The sequence below is a fragment of the Acanthochromis polyacanthus genome, chromosome 5 (assembly GCF_021347895.1).
Source record: "Acanthochromis polyacanthus isolate Apoly-LR-REF ecotype Palm Island chromosome 5, KAUST_Apoly_ChrSc, whole genome shotgun sequence".
NCBI lineage: Eukaryota > Metazoa > Chordata > Actinopteri > Pomacentridae > Acanthochromis > Acanthochromis polyacanthus.
Genome location: NC_067117.1, coordinates 23,643,909 through 23,663,440, shown reverse-complemented (window position 1 = coordinate 23,663,440; position 19,532 = coordinate 23,643,909). Strand labels below are relative to the sequence as shown.

At 41.6% G+C, this 19,532-nt stretch overlaps 1 protein-coding gene across 1 annotated transcript in view; it reads right to left on the bottom strand.

Moving 5' to 3' along the window:
• Nucleotides 1–19,532, bottom strand: part of cdh4 (cadherin 4, type 1, R-cadherin (retinal)) — a 234,573-nt gene that overhangs the window by 66,582 nt on the left and 148,459 nt on the right. Inside the window, exon 5 of the mRNA XM_051948214.1 lies at nucleotides 15,558–15,740. Within this exon, the coding sequence (XP_051804174.1) occupies nucleotides 15,558–15,740 (183 nt within the window). The remainder of the gene's footprint in view (nucleotides 1–15,557; nucleotides 15,741–19,532) is intronic.

The following is a 19,532-nucleotide window of genomic DNA, read 5'->3' as shown; positions in this document are numbered from 1 at the left end:
TTCCTGGGTGCATAAGAGGCAGCTTGTAGCCATGTATGTGTGTTTAGTGAAGTGTTTGACAGGTAAGAGATTCTCTGTGTGCACCAATGCGTGGATCAAAAGGACCAGCTCAGTTCAATAATTCACAAGGCCGTCAGGTGGGAAACACACTTATGAAATTTTCACCTGCCATGGGTCTGTGATTCTGCATGCGGACATGTGCACGGTTGCGTGGCTGGGAGCGTGTGTGTGTGAGCGTGTGTTTGTGTGCGATCTGTCTCTTCACTGGGACTTCAAAGCTGACCGTGTGTAGTTGGCACATCCATATAATAGCCCCGAGAGGAGACAAAGGAGCTTTTTACACGTCATGCTGCCTCTGCTTCTATGCCTGCTTAGAATTCCACATCAAGGCCACCTGAGACCAGATGTCACATTTGCTGGTGTCTCTTAATGAAGAGTCTTTATATCAATAAATTGAATAAATGAAGAAGCATGGCTTCTTGGAGTCCTGGGAATCCCATGAGTGACAACTGCTCAATTGAGCCATTTGACTTGAATGCTAATGATGAAAACTGGGATTTCTATCCGCCTCCTCCTCTTCTCGCTTTCTCTTTCTCTTACTGTCTATCCATCGCTATCTTTAACTCTCCCTCTTACTTCAGCGCCTCCTAGCAGATAGAAAGGCTACTAATCACACTAAAAATAGCCGGGAAAGGCAGATGTAAGGGACTTAACTAGCTGTCTGTCTCCGTTAGATCAGACCAGACATCAGATAAGTGACCTATTTGTAGCTCTCTGAAAGTGATTTCCTTGATTACTGACAACTGCTGGGGTCCTGTGGGACAAGCTATCAGTGTGAGAAGAAAGATGGAGGGGGATAGAAGCAGGGAGGCACAGGGAGCCAAAGCTTCGGGGAGTTGAGGGGGAAAATTAGATGAAGAATTAGTGTTCTGCTAAAACTCCTTGGGGGTGACATGAGGCACACAAACAGAAAGAGGGAACGGAATGGAAAGGAATGCATTTCCAGTTATTGAGCATAGCGGCTGGTTGCCTAATTAGTGCAGTGTGAAGTTTCAGTCTGTCTAAATCTGCTTTAATTGATCCAACCTTGTGTGATCACCCTATCTGCATAAATAGTTTGATGCCTACATAAACATGGACTAATTTGGTGTTTATTCGATGGCACTCTGTGATTCACTCATTTACTTAACGTCAGACTTACTTCTAGCAACACTGCAGAATGAACAAAACAGCGTTCTACCATGTAGAACACATGTGCAGCGCTACTTCTCTTTCTCCAGCTGTATTATTCTTCCAAGAAACAACTATTCTTCAACCAGGAAGTCATTAGGACAGTGTGCTGCAGGCGCCCATGGGATCATTAAGGGTTACTGTGTGCTATGGGCTAATGTCACACAATAATGGGAATCTGTGGTTTACACTCTTTGATAGCCTCTTTTATGTCTCATCCGCACTTGATGGTTCAGGCCTGTGTTGCAGTCCTTCGGCTTCCCACATTCCCTTCTCTCTCTTTATTTTATAGCTTTTTATGAGTTCAGTCACCTCACTTTGCCTTCAGGGCACATCAAACACCCCCCACGGGTTAGGAGGGCTAATAAAACCCTCACCTACACTATTATCGAGAGGACAACGCAGCGTGTTGTCGCCACTGATGATCACTTTTTTATGGAAACGTTTGATATCTGTCACGACCGTATTTGAATAAATAAGCACTCCAGTCTGCTCCTGTCCATTTGACCTGCTATGTAAACTAAAATGTGTTTCATTGTCACACTTGTGTATCACTTGGTGATGAGCAGAATAACTTTCATAATGCATTTAGCATTGCAATTATCATAGAGCACATGTTTTTCCATCTGTCACTGTTCCGGTATCAACTCATGCTAATGCTTCTCTTCCTGGCTTTTTTGCAGAGATTTGGGAAATACATACTAAAAAATTAAGTTTAATCACAAATTTTCGTTTTTCTTCATACACTAAAATCAGCAGGCCAAGCAATTTAAGACATCCATAAAGGACAATTTATGTATGCGTAACGATGTGCCTAAAGACATCTCAAATTTGATTAGTGACTAGTCATAATTAAACTACATTTTACCCTGGAATTACCTTAATTACAGGTTTCCTACATGTTTGTTAAGAATGAGTATAGTAAAAGTGGATAGGAAGAATGTAATTGGTTCACTGTCACACCATACATGCCCAGTCTAGCTATAAACAGCTTGCCATAGTCTGTCTGTGCCATTAATGTATAGAGCTGTAGGTGTGTGTATTTGTCTGACAGCAGGACTGAGCTACACGAGATGACCAATCTCTGTTTTCCACTGTCCATTACTTGCTATTAAATCTGTTGCCGCGAAAAACAGTAAATCCACGTGCAGTGCTGTTAGCTGTAGAGTTGCAGTTAAAGCCGGTCTGTACTAGCTTCAGCAGCTAATCCAAGTCAGTCATTTTTTTGTTTACTGCTGGTCAGATTTAAATAGAAGTAATTTTTTTTCAATATATGTTTATTGAAATTTTATATTTTCTTCACAAAGGAAAAACAAACGTGATAGACAGTCACTTTCTCCAGCGCCAAGTTGCTGGTCATCAGTTTAATCCACTGGCTCATTGCAGGTCTCTCTACATAGAAGTAATTTAAAATATTTGTGTGCAACTCAAGTTTGTAGAATCTTTGTCTTGTTTAATATTTTCTTCATTGATTTATTTTGGGGGACTTCTGTGTGCCCTTTATTTCACAGCGGATGTAGAGAGAGACAATAAATGCGGTGAAAAGGAACAGGGGAAAGACATGCAGCAAATGGTCCCCAGCTTGGAATCGAGCCAGTGACCTGCTGCTCAGGGCATCTGAGCCCACATGGCATGAGCCCCGAGCACTCAGCCAGCAGGTCGCCCTGATTCTTGAATCTTTATATCTCGAGTGCAAAGTCAGTGTGACTCATGCTTAGACAGGATGCAATTATGAAAACAACAAACATGTTGAAAAACACCTGAATTTCCCTTCAAATTCTGTAGCGTTTCTTGAGCTACATTATGCAAGTAACTGCTCTTTGCTAAAAAAAAAAAAAAACTCTCACTGTGCTTTTCCTCTATAACTGCCTATGATTGGTATAGGACTGCTTTCAATTACCCGCTATATTTAACTGCCATATCTTTGAAGGCTTGTGCTCTGGTAATGTGGCTCTTTTTTTTTTATCATCCTAACCCAATGAAGAAATGTTCAATATATGCTTTAATGTTCAACGTGTAAATGGCATGAGAAAGAGTATAATGCCATCTATTTGTTTTTCTTTGCGGGAGGAAAACATCACTGATGGGCTCACAAGTCAAACATTAAAAGACCTACTATACAGCTTTTATTACAGTTTGCTATGAAGGATAAGTGTGTGCATTTGATGGATTCTTTATTTGCCGTATATGAATGCAGGAAAGCTGAGGTGTAGCAATTCTAGGCTGAGGTGCATTATGGGAGAAAATGATGCCAACCAGTCGTGGCACAGACATGCTATGGCTGAGCTGTCAACCATAATTAAGACAGCATCTGCCAAATACGTGGATGCCTTTAATAGAACCTACTTACTGACTGGGTGCCTCATATACTGACAAGCTTCCGCTGCTTTTCCTCTCCGCAGTACCAGTCTACACAGGAAGACATTAGCATATGGTAATTTAGCGGGGATGAAAGCGTGATTTTGAATTCATACTGGCCAAAATTGAAATAACGAGGTACTGCTTCGAGTCAAGATTTATGTCCGTATCAGCAGAAAACAATCATAAGATGTTTGACATTGGAAAACGGGGGTTTAGAGATAACTAGATCTAATTTGCTTTCTCACTCTTAGTGCTTGACTCAAATTCCCCTCAAGTGTGAACGTCCAGTAATTTAGGCAGCAAGCTCACACGTCTCATTTCTATTTACTGCTGCTTTTTACATTGCTGCATGTCCACGTGGGGAACTGCTGGCAAGCTTTGTACTGGTTTTAAAATTCGTGTATTCCCAGAGCAGATCTCATGCCTTAGTGAGCGCTTTTAAAGAAAGGCTGTGACACTGTCATGCTGGAACAGACAGTAGAATTTTTTTCTTTCCGGAGCAGTCTGACTTCAGAGTCACTGCTGGGGTTAAAATATTCAGATCTAACAACAAACCTTTGAACTCGTGGGGACGTAGGAATGGCTGCTAACACGAGTTACTCCGAATGGGTGAATTGCTATGTTAAACAGCATTATCAAAAGCATCGGTGCATCTGCGAACTACACAGGCATCCTTGAAAATCGCTGTGTTTGATAATGTCTCATCTTTCCCCGCTGTTATACAGTATCTGTTTTCTCTTTGTTGAACATGAGGGAAATGGCAAAACTACATGCTTTTTAACTTCCTCTTAAATTTCAGTTTTGCATTGCTTTGATCACGCCTGCTGTGTGCTTGTCACTCTTCAAAGCTGATGTGCCCTGCTTTTGATGGGGAAGAGGAATTCAAATAGTCTGATAGGCCATCCACACAAACATCCGACAAAATGACATAGGAGGAAATAAGAAAGCGGAGGATGAAAGAAATAAGAGAGATGGGCTGACAAAATGGAAACAAAATTTCCAATTAGGGAAAATGTAGGACCTCAAGTTTTTGCCAGCTTTCAAACTTTCTTCCTGCAGGATACAATAACAACCGTACATGTGAGAGCGTGACGATAAATGGGGGTAAAACCTGTCAGTTTGCTGGCATCATGAGAAAGGAAAGGTGCGGATGATTTTAAAAATAGTCACATAGGAGGTCTGTGAGACAGCAGCTGCAGAGAGCATGGGTTTAATATCTCTCAAGTGAGAGCCACTGACAGCCACTGTCGCACACAGTTATCCCTGATACTCATAAAGAATGGCACACAGGCAGCTGAGTCCATTATGGATTGGAAAACTGAATGGGAAATGAACCCATACAGTTTGGGAATCTGTTTTTGCCCTCAACACACTCCTTTTCATTTGATGTGCAGCTGCTCCGTCTGCATTGGTGTTGCTGTTTCAGTTCTTCGGTCTCTTTCTGGCTCTCACCCTCCTCCCATTTCTCCCAGTGGGAATGAAGCAGTGAGAGTCCCATCAATACAAACGAGCAAGAGTCGCCACCTGAGGAAGGTTTGTCTGCTCCGGAGCCGACACTGTTACTCAGCCATTCTCCTCAACTGTCTAACACGGTCAATTGAATTGAATCCTTTGAGTTCCTAAGGTTTCCTAGGGTAATGTTTCTGAGAATCAGATTTGAATTTTAAGATAATAGGGTATGTTGTTTCTCTTGACAATTTTAGGAAACAAATCTGAAGCTTTTAGTGGCAGTGCTTTTCCCCTTCCAGAGGAGCTCTTTTAATGTGATGAATAAGAGGAAAAGACAATCCAGTTATAGGTAAGTGTGAAAAGAGTGAAGAAGCTTAGAAGAGAACCTCTGAAAAAGCCGAGGCGTTGTCAAGTAAAATGTCTTTTAATGAAGAGCAGAAAACATTCTGAATGCCGGCAGCATATCCAATAAATAACCTTCAAATGAAACAGCTTGGTGCTCGTTTAAAAAACAGATAGGATGTCTTTGGGGGAGAGATAATTTTTTTATCTTTAGCGCACATGGATCATGGATCTGGAGGTGGTTCCACACATTTTGACTGTGAACTTTTCTGATGTCTCTCTCTTAAACTCAAATACCCTCCGTTTCCATCCGGCATGTCATTCATCATTACCCAGAAAAGAGAAGGAAGTCCCACAGCTTTAACATTTTGTACCAGCTCAAAAATAGATTAGATGCTTTCTCGAGACGCACGCGCAGTCATGCACATGCACATCATTGCCTCCACCTCAAACCATTAGCCAGACAGAGGAATGAAATGCAGGATTGGAAAAAGGAGCAATTAGAGGGAGAACAAATATTAATGGAAGTTAAGAAGTGACTCACAAACCCAATTATAGCATTAGCCAGGCAATTTAGATGAGCTCTGCACGAGGCGAGAATCCTGTTGAAATGTACCAGCGGTCTCTCTGCATTAACAATGGCATTAATTCCCTGATTCACAGTGAGGGAGAAGAATAGAGCAAATACAGCCATTCTGTCTCCCATATAAAGGAAATCACATTCCCTAATTCTTGCGATGGGAATGAAGGAGGCAGAGGCCGACTTACTTTTCTTACCCGCCCAAACAGACCGCAGACCCCCGGAGAGATTCAACTCGTTAAATAGCTCCATTCTCCTGCTCTACACAAGGCATCCCAGAACAAGGATGATAGGTAAACCATATCAGGTCGTCCAAGCATGAAGAAAAATCACAAGATAATTACAAGTGAAGACGTGATTGGCTGCTGGAAGGCTGACTAAAGGGAAAGAACAGAGCACATCAAGAGATATAGATGAAGTTATAGCTTTCTGCTGCTCTTGCACTTTTCCTCTCCACCTACTTCCATTGTCAAATTGCATCCCTCAACCCAGGCCGCGGCCACATGCTCCCATAGGAGGCATGCGGCCACGACAGCCCGGCCAATCAGCAGCACCCTGAGGCCAGTTGAAAGCCCTTCTGGCATGCCTAGGGCTAGCGGCGTCCAACCAATCAGTTGGAGGTCCAGGCTTGAAAGGAGGGCCATGCTTGGCTCAGGGAGCTGCCAAGGCTGCCAATGAGCGTCCAGAGGGGAGCTGGAGTGGCTCAGAGGGAGGCTGCCAGAGGGGTCAGAGTGGACGAGGGCAGACTGACAGTTATTTAGTGAGAGGCTGAGCTCGGTGTCACTCACGACAGCACTCAGCCTTTGTACTAGTGGGCCGCCTCTAATGGGACTGTCACCTTCTAATTGTCCGACTGGGAATGCCAAGAATGACAAACAGACAAACACTTTCACTCAGACAATACTCAGACACACACACACACATACCCTCACACACACACACACACACACACACACACACACACACACACACACACACACACACACACACACACACACACACACACACACACACACACACACACACAGGCATGGGCTAGCAAACAAAAGCCCACGTGCACAAATGTTTATACACCAACAATGTTTCTTCTTCCCCTGGAGATTTGTGTTTCTAATATTCTTACAAAGTCTGGAATGACTTGACTGAACTGTCCTTTAAGGAAAGATCTGGAGCTACTTTGTTAGGGTAAAGTTACTTTTTATTGCATTAACTGACTTGTTGGGCACTTGAGAGAAGTGCTGTAACATCTACATATTGACAGAAGACTTGGTAAAACACTGGGATGAATCAAATCACGTCTGTGCCCACCTGAAGAATGTAACTGTAAGTGTAACTCTCAAAAAACATCTGTTTGTTCAGCAGCTGAATCCAGGTTGTTGCTTACTTTGTCTGTTTGCTGTTTGGTTCAGGATGGAAACAAGAAATTATGGAATGAAAACAGTAGATATATTATTATTATTATTGTTAGAGATGCAGGCTGAGCTAAAAGATGCCAAAACTCTCAGAGAAACTGAGAAGTTGGGTGATGATTCTGTGTTGCTGTTCCATATAAATATGGATTAGTTAAGCAATAAAGTGTTTTTATGTAATATTTATCTATTTTTTTTGTCACTGACAAGAAGAAAGTTAAGCTCTAAAGTAAAGACATATCATTGCATGCATCTCTACACCTACATTTTGTATTAAAAGTACCATCAGCATCAGATTTCTTGTAAAAGAGCAGCTTCTAACAAAATGTAGAGGCAATGCAGAGAGCAACATGGAACAACAACAATTACATGAACAATCTTTGGCCATCTGCTTGAGCTGAAAACTGCTTCAATGGGAAGACCTGCACTCGAGCACAGGATGGAAACAAGTGAAGTTTTTTGGCAGATCCTTCCGAGGAGGTGGGTTAGACAGTCATGAAAAAGTAAACTATGTGGAACAAGATTAAAGGGAACTTTATTCCTGGGGACTGTGTTGTTATTGTGCATGACTCAGCACCAAGACACTCCTGGATTCTGGGACGCATTCTGAGGATCGTGTCAGGGGAAAAGGGAGTGAGGGGTGTCCTGATTTAAACCAGAGAGACATGTCAACAAACTCTGTTTCCTCCTTGAAGCAAGAAAATAAACAGAATTTCTATCACAGACAGACAGTGCACATACATAGAGGAATAAAGCTAAATATTTGATGAGCAGATTGAGTGATACTGTAGAGATTCCAAATCTTTAACCTCACCTTCATACTTAAAAGTGTAAAACTGTGCTGCTTGCTGTTCGATTCAATTGTAATTACATTATGTGAAATGTGACACAGCTGACTGTTGTGGGGTAATAATTTGGACAGACAATGTGACTCTTGTGACTCTGAAAGCACTTTGTAAGAAACACAAGAACCACAAGATCGAATAACTGCAGCGCTTAAAAAGCTTCAACTCAGTTAAACTTCACAGTTTTGCCAATTCAGAGAAAAAACAAAATTGTGCGACACTTACCCTTGGAGAAAGTTAATTCTCACTTTATACTAATTTCTTTTTCATCTGATCAGTGTAACCTTGCATACATCCTGATAACACTATCCTTTAATGAGGGTCTGTGTTAAAGAATAAAACGATATTTTCACTGAGCTAATTTGCTCGTTCACACACAGACATTCATCGCATATATTTAAATTGCTTGTTATAGTTAAAATCCTCTCAAAAGCTCACAAATTCTTTCTGTTTCTAAAGCAAAAGTCAAGTTTTCTTACTGTCAAAGTAAAGTAAACTTGAGTGCAACCATTAACCTTTTATTGTTGAGATCCTAATAAATGAGGGGCCACACATTCAACACCACACTGTACTATGTTATATCAACCACAAAAGGCTATTCAAAATTAATGTGCTAAACTAAGTCACTCTGAGAAGCACTTCAATGTGAAAATTCACCCAAGACCATAATTGTCTTACAATAACGTGGCTGTTTAATAAAGGCTGTGTGTTATACATATAATTACAGCTCGTTTAGCTCTACACTGAGGTTATAGAATCATGCAGACAGTAAAAGAAACACAGATGTTTCTCTTCACTTTTTACACACTCAGCTATGAAACAATTTTTTAAAAAAATGGCCATTGAAGGGGTTACTCCAAAATTGTCAATGAAGACACAAGGATGTGGTTTATTGTGCGCTAGTAAATATCTTCAATATATGTATTGGGAAAAAGGAACTGAAATACTGCACTGAAGTACAAATTTGAGGCATGTGCACTTAATGTGAGTCTATTTATGAAACTTCTACTATTAATACTGTTTTATATTTCAGAGGGAAATATTGTACTTTTTATTATTCTGACCACTTCAGTTACAAGCTACTTTACAAATGCAAGCAAAATGTATGAAGAACTTAGAAATTACTGTTATTTCATAAAGTAAATTACCCAACTATACAAATAGAGCTAAAATGACTAGTCCATTAATCAGCTAGTCAGTTGACAATGAATGGGCAGCAATTTTGATAATAATTTAGAGCACTTTTGCTGGAATGTATTGCTAATTTCAAAATTAGAAGATAAATCCATACTGAAAACAAGAAAAGCACTCAGAGAGCACAGTACTCCACCAAGGCTGCTCAGTTGTTGTATTATTTCCTACAGCTGAAATCTTGAAAAAATCTGTGGCAGAAATCATGGCACCATAGAATGTGGCCATTTAATACAGATGTGTCTACAAACAAAATTACCTTGCACTGAGCACAGGCGTGCGTTGTACATGTGTACATTATGTACGGATACAGAATTGCATGATCTAAATACGTAGCGGGTGACGGGAATCGATGGGACTCGGAAACACCCCCATAATTTAATCAGTTGTTCTTTGTGTCATTTCTGACAGATAAGTCCCGATAAGTCTGCAGCGATGGATTTGTAGTAGCATCGCAATCATGTGATTGTCAGCCAGCAGCTGACGTAGCATTCACTTGTTGTCATAGTTACAGTGTGCCACTGTCTTGCAATGACGCAGAAATCTTTGATAAATCTGTGGATCCAGACTATAAGCTGCATCACTGCCAAAATCTAATCATTGGTCCTTGTGTCATTTCTGACCTTCCCTGAAAACTTAATTCAAATCCATGAGTACATTTTTGAGTAAATATTGCTAACAGACAGACAAACAAACACATTTCTTAGTAGGCCAGTTAAGATTGCAGCTTTCTGAGTACAAGTGCATTTTCTTGTTAATACGTACTTTTACTTGGGTAACATTTTAAATACAGAGTACTTTTACAGTGCGGTGTTAGTGTTTTACTGCAGTAAAGGATGTGAATATTTCCTCCATCACTGTAAATACATGCGCTTGTGAAGCCGAACGAGTGGTTTGAAAAGTTTATTTTGCTGTTTTTCTTCCTACAGTATCCCTCAGTGCCTCTATCAGAAGAGACGCGATGCGACTACAAGTGTGTTCCATCTGTACACTGAGCTGCAGGGAATAAGTCACTTGTGTAAAAAACACTTTTTAAGATGAAGAATTCTGTCGAGTGTCATATTTAGATAAATGGCTTCTTAAATAATACAATGGTGCAGGTTTTGTCCCACTATCTCATATACCCAAATGTGGAAGCGTCCCCACACAGAGCAGTCACAATGGACACAATGCATTTCAATGCACAAGGGATGCAATAAAACTGCAGACAAAACAAGCAGATCCAAAAATCATATTACAAACTCATTACGAGTTGTAATGAAATACACAGTGCAATATGAGGGTGTAAATAAACCCCCGTGTTTTCATTTTGGATACTGAGCAAACAACTGTACAGACATTACAATGTCATCACTATTGAGCTAACTTGCTCCCACACACATACATCATGTATATTTAAGCTGCTGGCTATAGTTAGAACACCATCAGAAAGCCACTAATTGCTCACATTTCTGAAGCAGAAGTCTTTTTTTTTTTGTCAAAAACAGCATTAACTTGAGTGTTGGGCAGGTTTAACCATTTGTTGTCATTTCTGCACCTCTGTTTGCTTTGTTAAGATCCTTATAAATGAGGAGCTACTCTGACCACGACACATTTAACACTGCACTGTCGCAGGTCCTATTAGCCGCTGGGATTACCATATAGGGCTATTCAAAATAATGTGCTAAACTAAACCACACTGAGAAGCACTTTAATGTGCCGGTTCACCCAAGACCTTCATTTTCCTACAAGAATGTGGCTGTATGATAAAGGCTGTGTGTTATACATATAATTACAGTTCGTTTAGCTGTATGCTGAGGATATAGAATCACGCAGAGAGTAAAAGAAACCGCAAACACAGACATTTCTCTTCGTTCTTTCTCTTGGCTCGCAGAATCTCATATTATTAAAATAACTGTCCACAATGTGCTCAATTATTTCCAGCTCATTGTTCATTTCCGTGTCCTAACTGTGGGTCAGGGAGGGAGCCGGCGTTTGAGGCCTGGTTAAATGAAAGGAGGATCTTTTCTCTCCTATATTCAGACTGCTTTCCATCAGTTGTGCCTCATTGGTCCCAGTGTAGGTGCTGCAGGAGACGGTTGAGATGAGAATGCCACAAATGGCCTGAAACTAATGTTGGCCTCCCTCACCCCGCAGATTTACAGCACTCTCCAAAGACTTTGTATTTTTTCCTTCCTTGTTTTTTTCAATCTCCGCCTGTCCCCCTTTCTACCATTCCCCACCCTCGTTCACTAGCTCCAGAAGTAAGGAGTAGTTCTCGTCACTCCACCTTTCCACCCATTCAGCCCAAGCTGTTTTTCAGCCTCTCCACTTCCACCGTACTTACATCTGTCACGTCAAATAATTTGACAGGAAAGCTCGGAAGCATATTCCATTCGTGCACAATGGTAAATCAATGCCATCAAAGCTGCAGCACTTGCGGTTCTTCATGACTGAACTGCACATGACAAGGTAAATATGGCCTGCAGTGGAATGGAGCACTTGCACAGTATTCGGTGTGTGTGTGTGCGTTTGTGTGTGAGAAAGAGACAGTTTTTTCCTTTGTTTCAGTGGGGAGAAAGTAGCTTTTAAAAACTGAATCAGTGTGATGCAATCGCAGGTTGAAGACTGAAGATGAAAGTGAATATGGATTAGCAACAGTTTACTTACACAATACTGCAAGTGTGTGAACTGATGACTTATTAAAGCTGGCTCATAAGAATTGTTATTGACAAATAAATGGGCAAGGACTTTGCTTTATACAGAATGTGTGATTGGATCTATCAGAGCATTTGATGAATCAAATATCCCACCACAGCAGAGGTACATTAGTCAGTCATTGTACTCTGTGTCATGCTGCCAGTTCTTTCTCCACTCTCAGTGGATCAAAGTAAAAACCACCACACACCACTTTGGGCATGTTATTTGCATCATTTGATGGCTGCAAAGTGGTAATTACTCACTGAGGGTTAATTGGTCTTTTTAAACCTGATGAACGTACTTATTTGAAGACTTGAGAGTAGAAACACAAGAGAAGAAAAACTCAAACAGTTTTACAGCACAGGAGAGCTATTGTGTCCTGAAATCAAGTGTGTACGCTTTAAAGGTTGTTCTTGGCCACTTCTGAGACCGGCAAGATAAAACGCAGAATCCCCACTGCTCATTTCCTCGGCTGCCTGTCAGAACGGAGAGCTGTGCTGCAGCGACAAACTCACAGAGCAACAGAGTCACATCCTCCATGGTGCGCTGCTTTCAGCTATGGCTCAGTGCTGACACACACACACACACATATATGCAGTATATGCAATCGGATAGATGCTCCCATACAGAAACTCGCTTTGAACATGCAGATACACGCCCACATTAAACCAACCTCGACAGTGACATGGCCACATGCACGAGGGAAGCCCTCGAGGTTTAATCCAACCATCCAACATGAAAAGGGGATAAAAGAGGGTCCATTTCTCCAGCGGGGCAGCACAATTTGGTGCCTCCTGTGACACTCCACGGCCTCGCTTTGTGCCTGTTTGTGAGGGTGAGTGTTTCCACGCTTTGGTGGAAAATCTGCCCTCTTGCCGACACATTGGTGAAAGGCGATTTCCGTAATCCGGGAGTGTAAGCCTTGCTGTACAAATGGGCGTGAGGGACTTTGCGTGTGTGTATGTTAGTGTGTGTGTGTGACTGTTTGTGTGCGTCAGAAATGCCAGCAAAAAGCTGCATGTCTGTGCGGGTGACTGATAAGAGGCAGCGAGTGAAGAGAGATTAGAGTAGCAGCGAAGAGCTACAAGAGTGCGACACCTCCACGAGAAACTTGCTTTAGATTTTCCTTATCGTTAATATTCTTTGTTATCCACTGGTTGTAATTATGAAGCGGTTACATTCATATTTAGCTATACTTCCTTTTTGATTGAGAGGATTGTTGAGTTATACATTTTTCCTCTGACACTGACAGACTGGTAGCTGAGCTTCAGTGTAAAATTGAATCCTTCTGGGTCCTCGGGACAACAATGTATGCAACCAAATATGTTTACACACTAAACTAAAACTGGTATTAATAAAACATGGGATGAGAATGCCCTTGCCTTATGCATTTTTCAGACCAGTCATACATGCCTTGCTCTAGCTTGAGCTCAGTATGTGAAAAATATATAACTGCAATGATTTATTCTATATCATTGTTCCCGTTATCCTTTATAACAGATTCAAAGGGAAATTAATATTAAAAATTAAATCTGATGACCTTCCTAACATTTGACAACACTGATCACATGCAGTATAAAACATACATCTGTGCATTATAATGGCAACCTTTTCACTGCTCTTTGGTATAGCTGTGCCTTTTTCTTTGGTTTCTTTTCGTTGGATGGACAGAAATACAAACAGCTGATTATGACCTATGGTGGGAGTGGATGATCTTGATATTAACTCAGTGAACCCAAGCATTTTTTTTTCTGCTCTCATTTCTACTCCTTGCAAGTTAATTTTTTTAATTATAATATAAAGTTTTAAATCTTTATGGAAATAGCACAACCATGGCTACAAGAAAAGAGAATTTTTCTGTGCAGTATGACACAGCTGTAATCCCATAAATCATAAAAAAATAAGAATCAAAATTTTAATAAATTTGATTATTTACTCTACAAAAATGAAAAAAAAACTGGAATCAATATGTTTAACTTTTTCCAATTACAGATTATGGATATTTTACTATGTGTTATCTTGTCTGTGTAAACACAGCCCGCAGAAAAATCCCAGAATTTTCTCATATGGCTGTTGCTGTTGCACTGAAGGGCGAGGACTTCTCTGTTTGTTTTATTGAATCGGCTTGAGGCAAGTGGCATATTATTCATACATTTTAAACAGAGACATGTGGAATAAATTGATTTAGGCTTAGATATGGATAATTTCCCAGACGGAATGGGATGTCACAGATGAGTAGTTGGAGAACTGTCAGGAAGTTGAAAATCCAACAATCCCTTCCGTTTTTACAGTTTCTGGCTCTGACAAATGACAGTTGTTTTTTTTTTTTAAAGAAGAATATGTCTTTTAAACCCGCTGGCAGGTTTTGTGGTTCAGAAGGTTTGAAACAACCATACTTATGCATGGCCTTAGAAACCTGACAAGCAGCTGGATACGTCTGGATACATTTGGCTGACTGGTTAAAGCACATATTTTCTGTTGCAGCATTACTGATTTCTTTCTGTCAAGGAGGGTTTTTTTTCCCCTTTTCTCTAACTGTTGGTTTTGCGATAAAACTGTTATAATATCAATAGGAAATACAGTATAATTATATAATAATATAATAAAGTTGTAACAAACAGCACAGGCTAAACCATTTAAAGAAGAAGGTAAGTATTGGTGTCATCATTTAGTTGCCCAGTTCTAAACTACAACTTTGCATATGCAGAATTTTGTAGGTAATTTCAAAGCTTAAAGCCACATATACTTTGTCTTCACTCAGAACACTGAAATGTGCTCATTAGTGTCCTCAGTGACGTACTAATGTGATTCTCCTTTGTTTGCTCCTGTGTGATAACTTAATTAAACCCTAGGCATTTAAAAACATTTCCTTAAATGTACATTAATCCTCAAAAGTGTGCTTCCTCAGCTGAGCACTCTATGAATGTCACGATCACCAATTTAAATAAGCTGTAATCTACAAAGAGATGCGCTGTGATGTGGGAAATAGTCCAGCAGCTATACTACAGTAACAGGTGCAGAAATTCTACTGAGAGAGAATGCTCCTGAGTAATCCTTAGATCTATTCTTCTGAGACCAAGCATGAAGTGCATATTTGTGTGCTTTCCAAGCTAGGATTATTCTTTGTCTACCTGTCTGTGGTACCCATAGGCACAGCAGACAAATCACCTGGCATCATGGCTTAAATCAGAGACAAGAGCAGTGCTTTTCACCTGCTGGGTGTGCTTGATCGAAAATACCAGAATGCTGAGTCTCCTGGTCTCACGGTGATTGTAAGAGATATTACAGCATACTCCCCACTCCACTCTCTTCCTTGGCCTGAATACATACTTTGAAAGAAAATATGAATTCTGCATGGCTGTTCTTTGATTCTTAGCTTTTCACTGCTAAGACAAGTTATATGAAAGTTTTGCGGTGCACATCAGGAAAAGATGTGCGGTATTTACTGAAATGAAACAAACTGTCACTCACTCTGACAAGCATGTGAGGGAAGGGTCCTCTGGAGTTTTCAGGTACATTGATAGGTGGAATGACCCAGTCTCTCTTCTGTCGCCTGAGCCCATTGGAAGAGGAGCCCCTCTGATGTTTTCGGGGAAACTTGATAACTCGGGGTTGGGACTCCCAGACTCTTGACAGCATTTCTTCAATACCAATCTGAAAATACAAAGTCAGATATATCATATCATGCCACATTTTGCATTGAATAACCTTGTATTATGCATGTCATCATTTGAAGAATGTTATTTTGCTATGCCAGGTTGAAAGATGGATCTATAACGTGTTGTAAAATGACAAGGCATCCCCTGGCTAGAATTGAAAGTAAAATGCTGGGTGTCATGCTAACAATAAACTCGATAAACAATTTAGGCAGAGTGTCAGAGGCAAACACAAGGAAACATAAATAAACATTTTTATGAATGCTGCTGCATCACATTTCATGAGGCCCTTGGCAGGACACCTGAGCCTGCCCAAGCCCTCGGCTTCTGCCTAAGAAACTGAGACTTCCCCCAGGCTATATGGCTGGGTTTTGTCCACAGAGGTGCTCTGCTTTGTCTGCATCCTTGTACGCATTTTTCAGACAAACAACATTTTTCCCTCCCATCCCCATCCTCTTTGTCCCTGCTGAGGATGGAAAACAATGAGACACTTTGGCCTGGCAGAAGCTTATCATCACATGAAACAGGTACTGATAAAATATATGAATAATAATAACAGCACGCAGCAAGCAGACATATTTATCCTAAGACGGTGTTGAAAGCACAAATAGTATGTCGTCTTTCCGGACTATTATTCTATTCTTAATTTCAAAACATATTTTGTAAATATATTGATCAGCCACAACATTAAAATCACTGACAGGCGGAATAACACTGATCATCTGTGCACAAGGGAACCTGTCAATGAGTGGGATATAGTAGGTGCCAAATGAACAATCAGCTCGAGAAGATAATGTGTTGGAAGCACAAAAAAAGGACAATCAAAAATCTCACAAACTTAGGCAAGGATCAAATTATGATGATGTTCCCAGTATGCAGCGGTAGGCGGTAATCATGGGCGCCCAGGGGTGCTTGATGTGCGTGGGGAGTGAAGGCTGACCCATGTGGCCCGATCCCACAGGGGAAGTGCTGAAGCACCAACTGCTGAAACCCTTAATGCTGGCACACAATCCTCACACAGTGCATCACTGGACGTATGCTGTGGGTATAAGTCTGCCACTGGGTGCTCATTTCAGGTGGTGCTGTCCTTTCCTTCTGTTATCTGAGTGCTACTATTTTCAAAATCCCACTCACGAAAGGAAACAACAACAACAACCTCCGAGCAGCAGTCTTTGCCACTGAAAATTAAAAGTTTTGTCAATTTGGGCCATGCAATAAAATAGTCCTGCAGGTTTTTTATTGAATTATCTGTTTTTCTTTTCCCGTGTGTAAATATTCCAGCAAAGCAGTTTCACCTGCCACTATTTTGAGGCAGCACCAAGGCCACAACCTTCACTCAGCTTCGCCCAACTTCACTGCGATTTGTTTAAAGAAATGCACGCAAGCCGGACTGTTTTTCCCCCTATGGCAGGATGATGGTGAAGTGCAGCCAGACGATTATGTTCTGCATGAGGGGCAAGACTAGAGTGCCCATGTTGACCCCATTCACCACTGAAAGCACCTAGAATGGACATGAATGTCAGACCTGGACTATGGAGCAATGGAAGTAGGTGTCCTGGTCTGACACTTTCTTGTACTTCGTGTTGGACTTATGGGTGTGTGTCATTTACAGAGAAAAGCGATGGTAGCAGGGTGCGCTATGGGAAGAAGGCAAACTGGCGGCAGCAGTGTGATGCTATAGGCAACTTTTCTGCTGAAAAATCTCAGATTACTTGTTACTTTGAAATGTAGCATCAATCTGAACATTCTTACACACTTATATACACCTTCATGTCAACAGATCTCCATTATGGAAGTGGCCTCCTCCATCAGGAGTATCTGTAGGATGTGCTAGAGAAGCAAATCGAATCCATATAGATCCCACCTCACAACTTCCAGGACTTAAAGGATCTGCTGCAAACATCTTAGAAGGCTTTCGGCAGAATAATGCACCTAATCAAGTATCTGCGGGAAGTTGTAGAAAAAGCAGACTGGTCCATGCACCTCACAACTATCGGGACTTAAAGGATCTGCTGCTAACATCTTGGTTCCTGATACCTCAGGACACCTTCAGAGGTCTGTGGTGCTCAGGCCTCAACATCTCCTGGTGGTATCTGGGGGGCAAACAATTACTAGGTAGGTGGTTTTAATGTTATGGCTTATGATGCATGCTTTGCTTCATATTTTTGATACTGTTGTACCTTTGAACTGTCATGTAGAAATGCATGGATTTACATGCAGCCCCTGCACTGCCTCCCTCCAGCAATAGCTACAGAGAGAAGATTGTGTTCTTACTCATCTTGCCTGGTAAAATAAGGGTTAGAAGGTGTGTAAAAGACTGAGTGTTTTCCTCGATCCTCCACGGTGTCCTCCTGTGTAAGATGGTTGTATTGCTGTAATCCACCTAATCCTATTGTTGTCTCTGCGCCCCGCATATACACACACATCCGCTGGCAGTGTGCCGCTGTCACCTGAAGCACAGTAGAAATCCTGCTGCTCATCCCACCTGGAACACACACAACGCAGCCGCACGGCCACGTGTTCACATGAGCTGCCGCCGCCGCCGCCGACACAATGCCATGCCAAACACGGGCCGGCAGTTCATCCTATCAATATACACCTGCTTTGCCTGTGAGAGAGGCAGACTGTAAGCTAAACCCGAGCAAACGCAGTGAATATTTTTCATCTTTTGTTTCAACTCTCCGCACATCCACAGAGAAATTGGACGGCGAGCTCGGTTCAGGTCTCTGGATGGCCAGGGCAGGAGCGCGAAGTAGAGGCGAGCGGCTGGATGGTTAGAGGACGGAAAGAGAAACGAGGGGACCAGATGTGTTTCCCAGATAAGGCTGCGCTCGTTCCAGCTCCAGTCATCCAAAACACTCACAGGTACCAACTGGCGTGGGGGGAGGCAGGGTGTGCCAGTCCCCTCTACGGGCGGCAGGTGGAATTAGTCTCCGCTGGTGAATTTGTGTTTCTGTGCTTGTGTGTGTATTTGCAAAGGTTCATTTGAAACAAAGACAAAACAACAGAAAGCAAACATGCAAACAAACGAGGAAACAGAGGAAAAACAACACTTTTCCCGGCCAATGATAATGAATCATCAGGAGAGCCGACGTCAGTGCATGTGGACAGTTATGACACATGTAATGCCAGAACTCTGCTCTGCCTCAACTATGCTCAGTCCACCGTGCTGCTCCTATCATTAAGTCTTTATCCATGTTCCTGGCTATCAGCAGAAAAACATGATGAATGAATAGATACTCTATACTGCAATCTGCCTGCTGACGAAGGCCCGATGATTGAAGTATTCAGCTGGTCAGGCCCCAGCATTCCTTTGGAAGAAATGAAAAAATGAAGAAGAGAGACGGTCAGGCAGAGGGACACACATTGAAGGACAGATATCCTTTATTGTGAGCCTGCTTGTGGATGATATCAGCATAGTGGCTGCATGTGACTGTCACGTTCAAACAGCATGGCAGATGACAGACTGTTGGCATTCTGACAGCACCAGAATTACAAAGAAAAGAAAGAAAAAACTAGAACAAGCTCTCAGTGGGCTTCCAGGAAACAAGGTGCCTATTAGGGTTTAGGGGAGTTATTTTTTCTGCCTGTGTGTTTGAATACAGTTTGCGCATGTGTAGTGGGTTCAGCACGCCTGTGTGCACATATGGGAAATCATGTGCGCTGGCCTTGACGCAAGCATATGTGCACATGTACAATTGTACAACAATAATTCATGAACATATGTGCAAGTGCCTGTGTGTTTGTGTGCCCCAGTGTGTGTAAGTGCGTGAATACATGACAAGGAGTC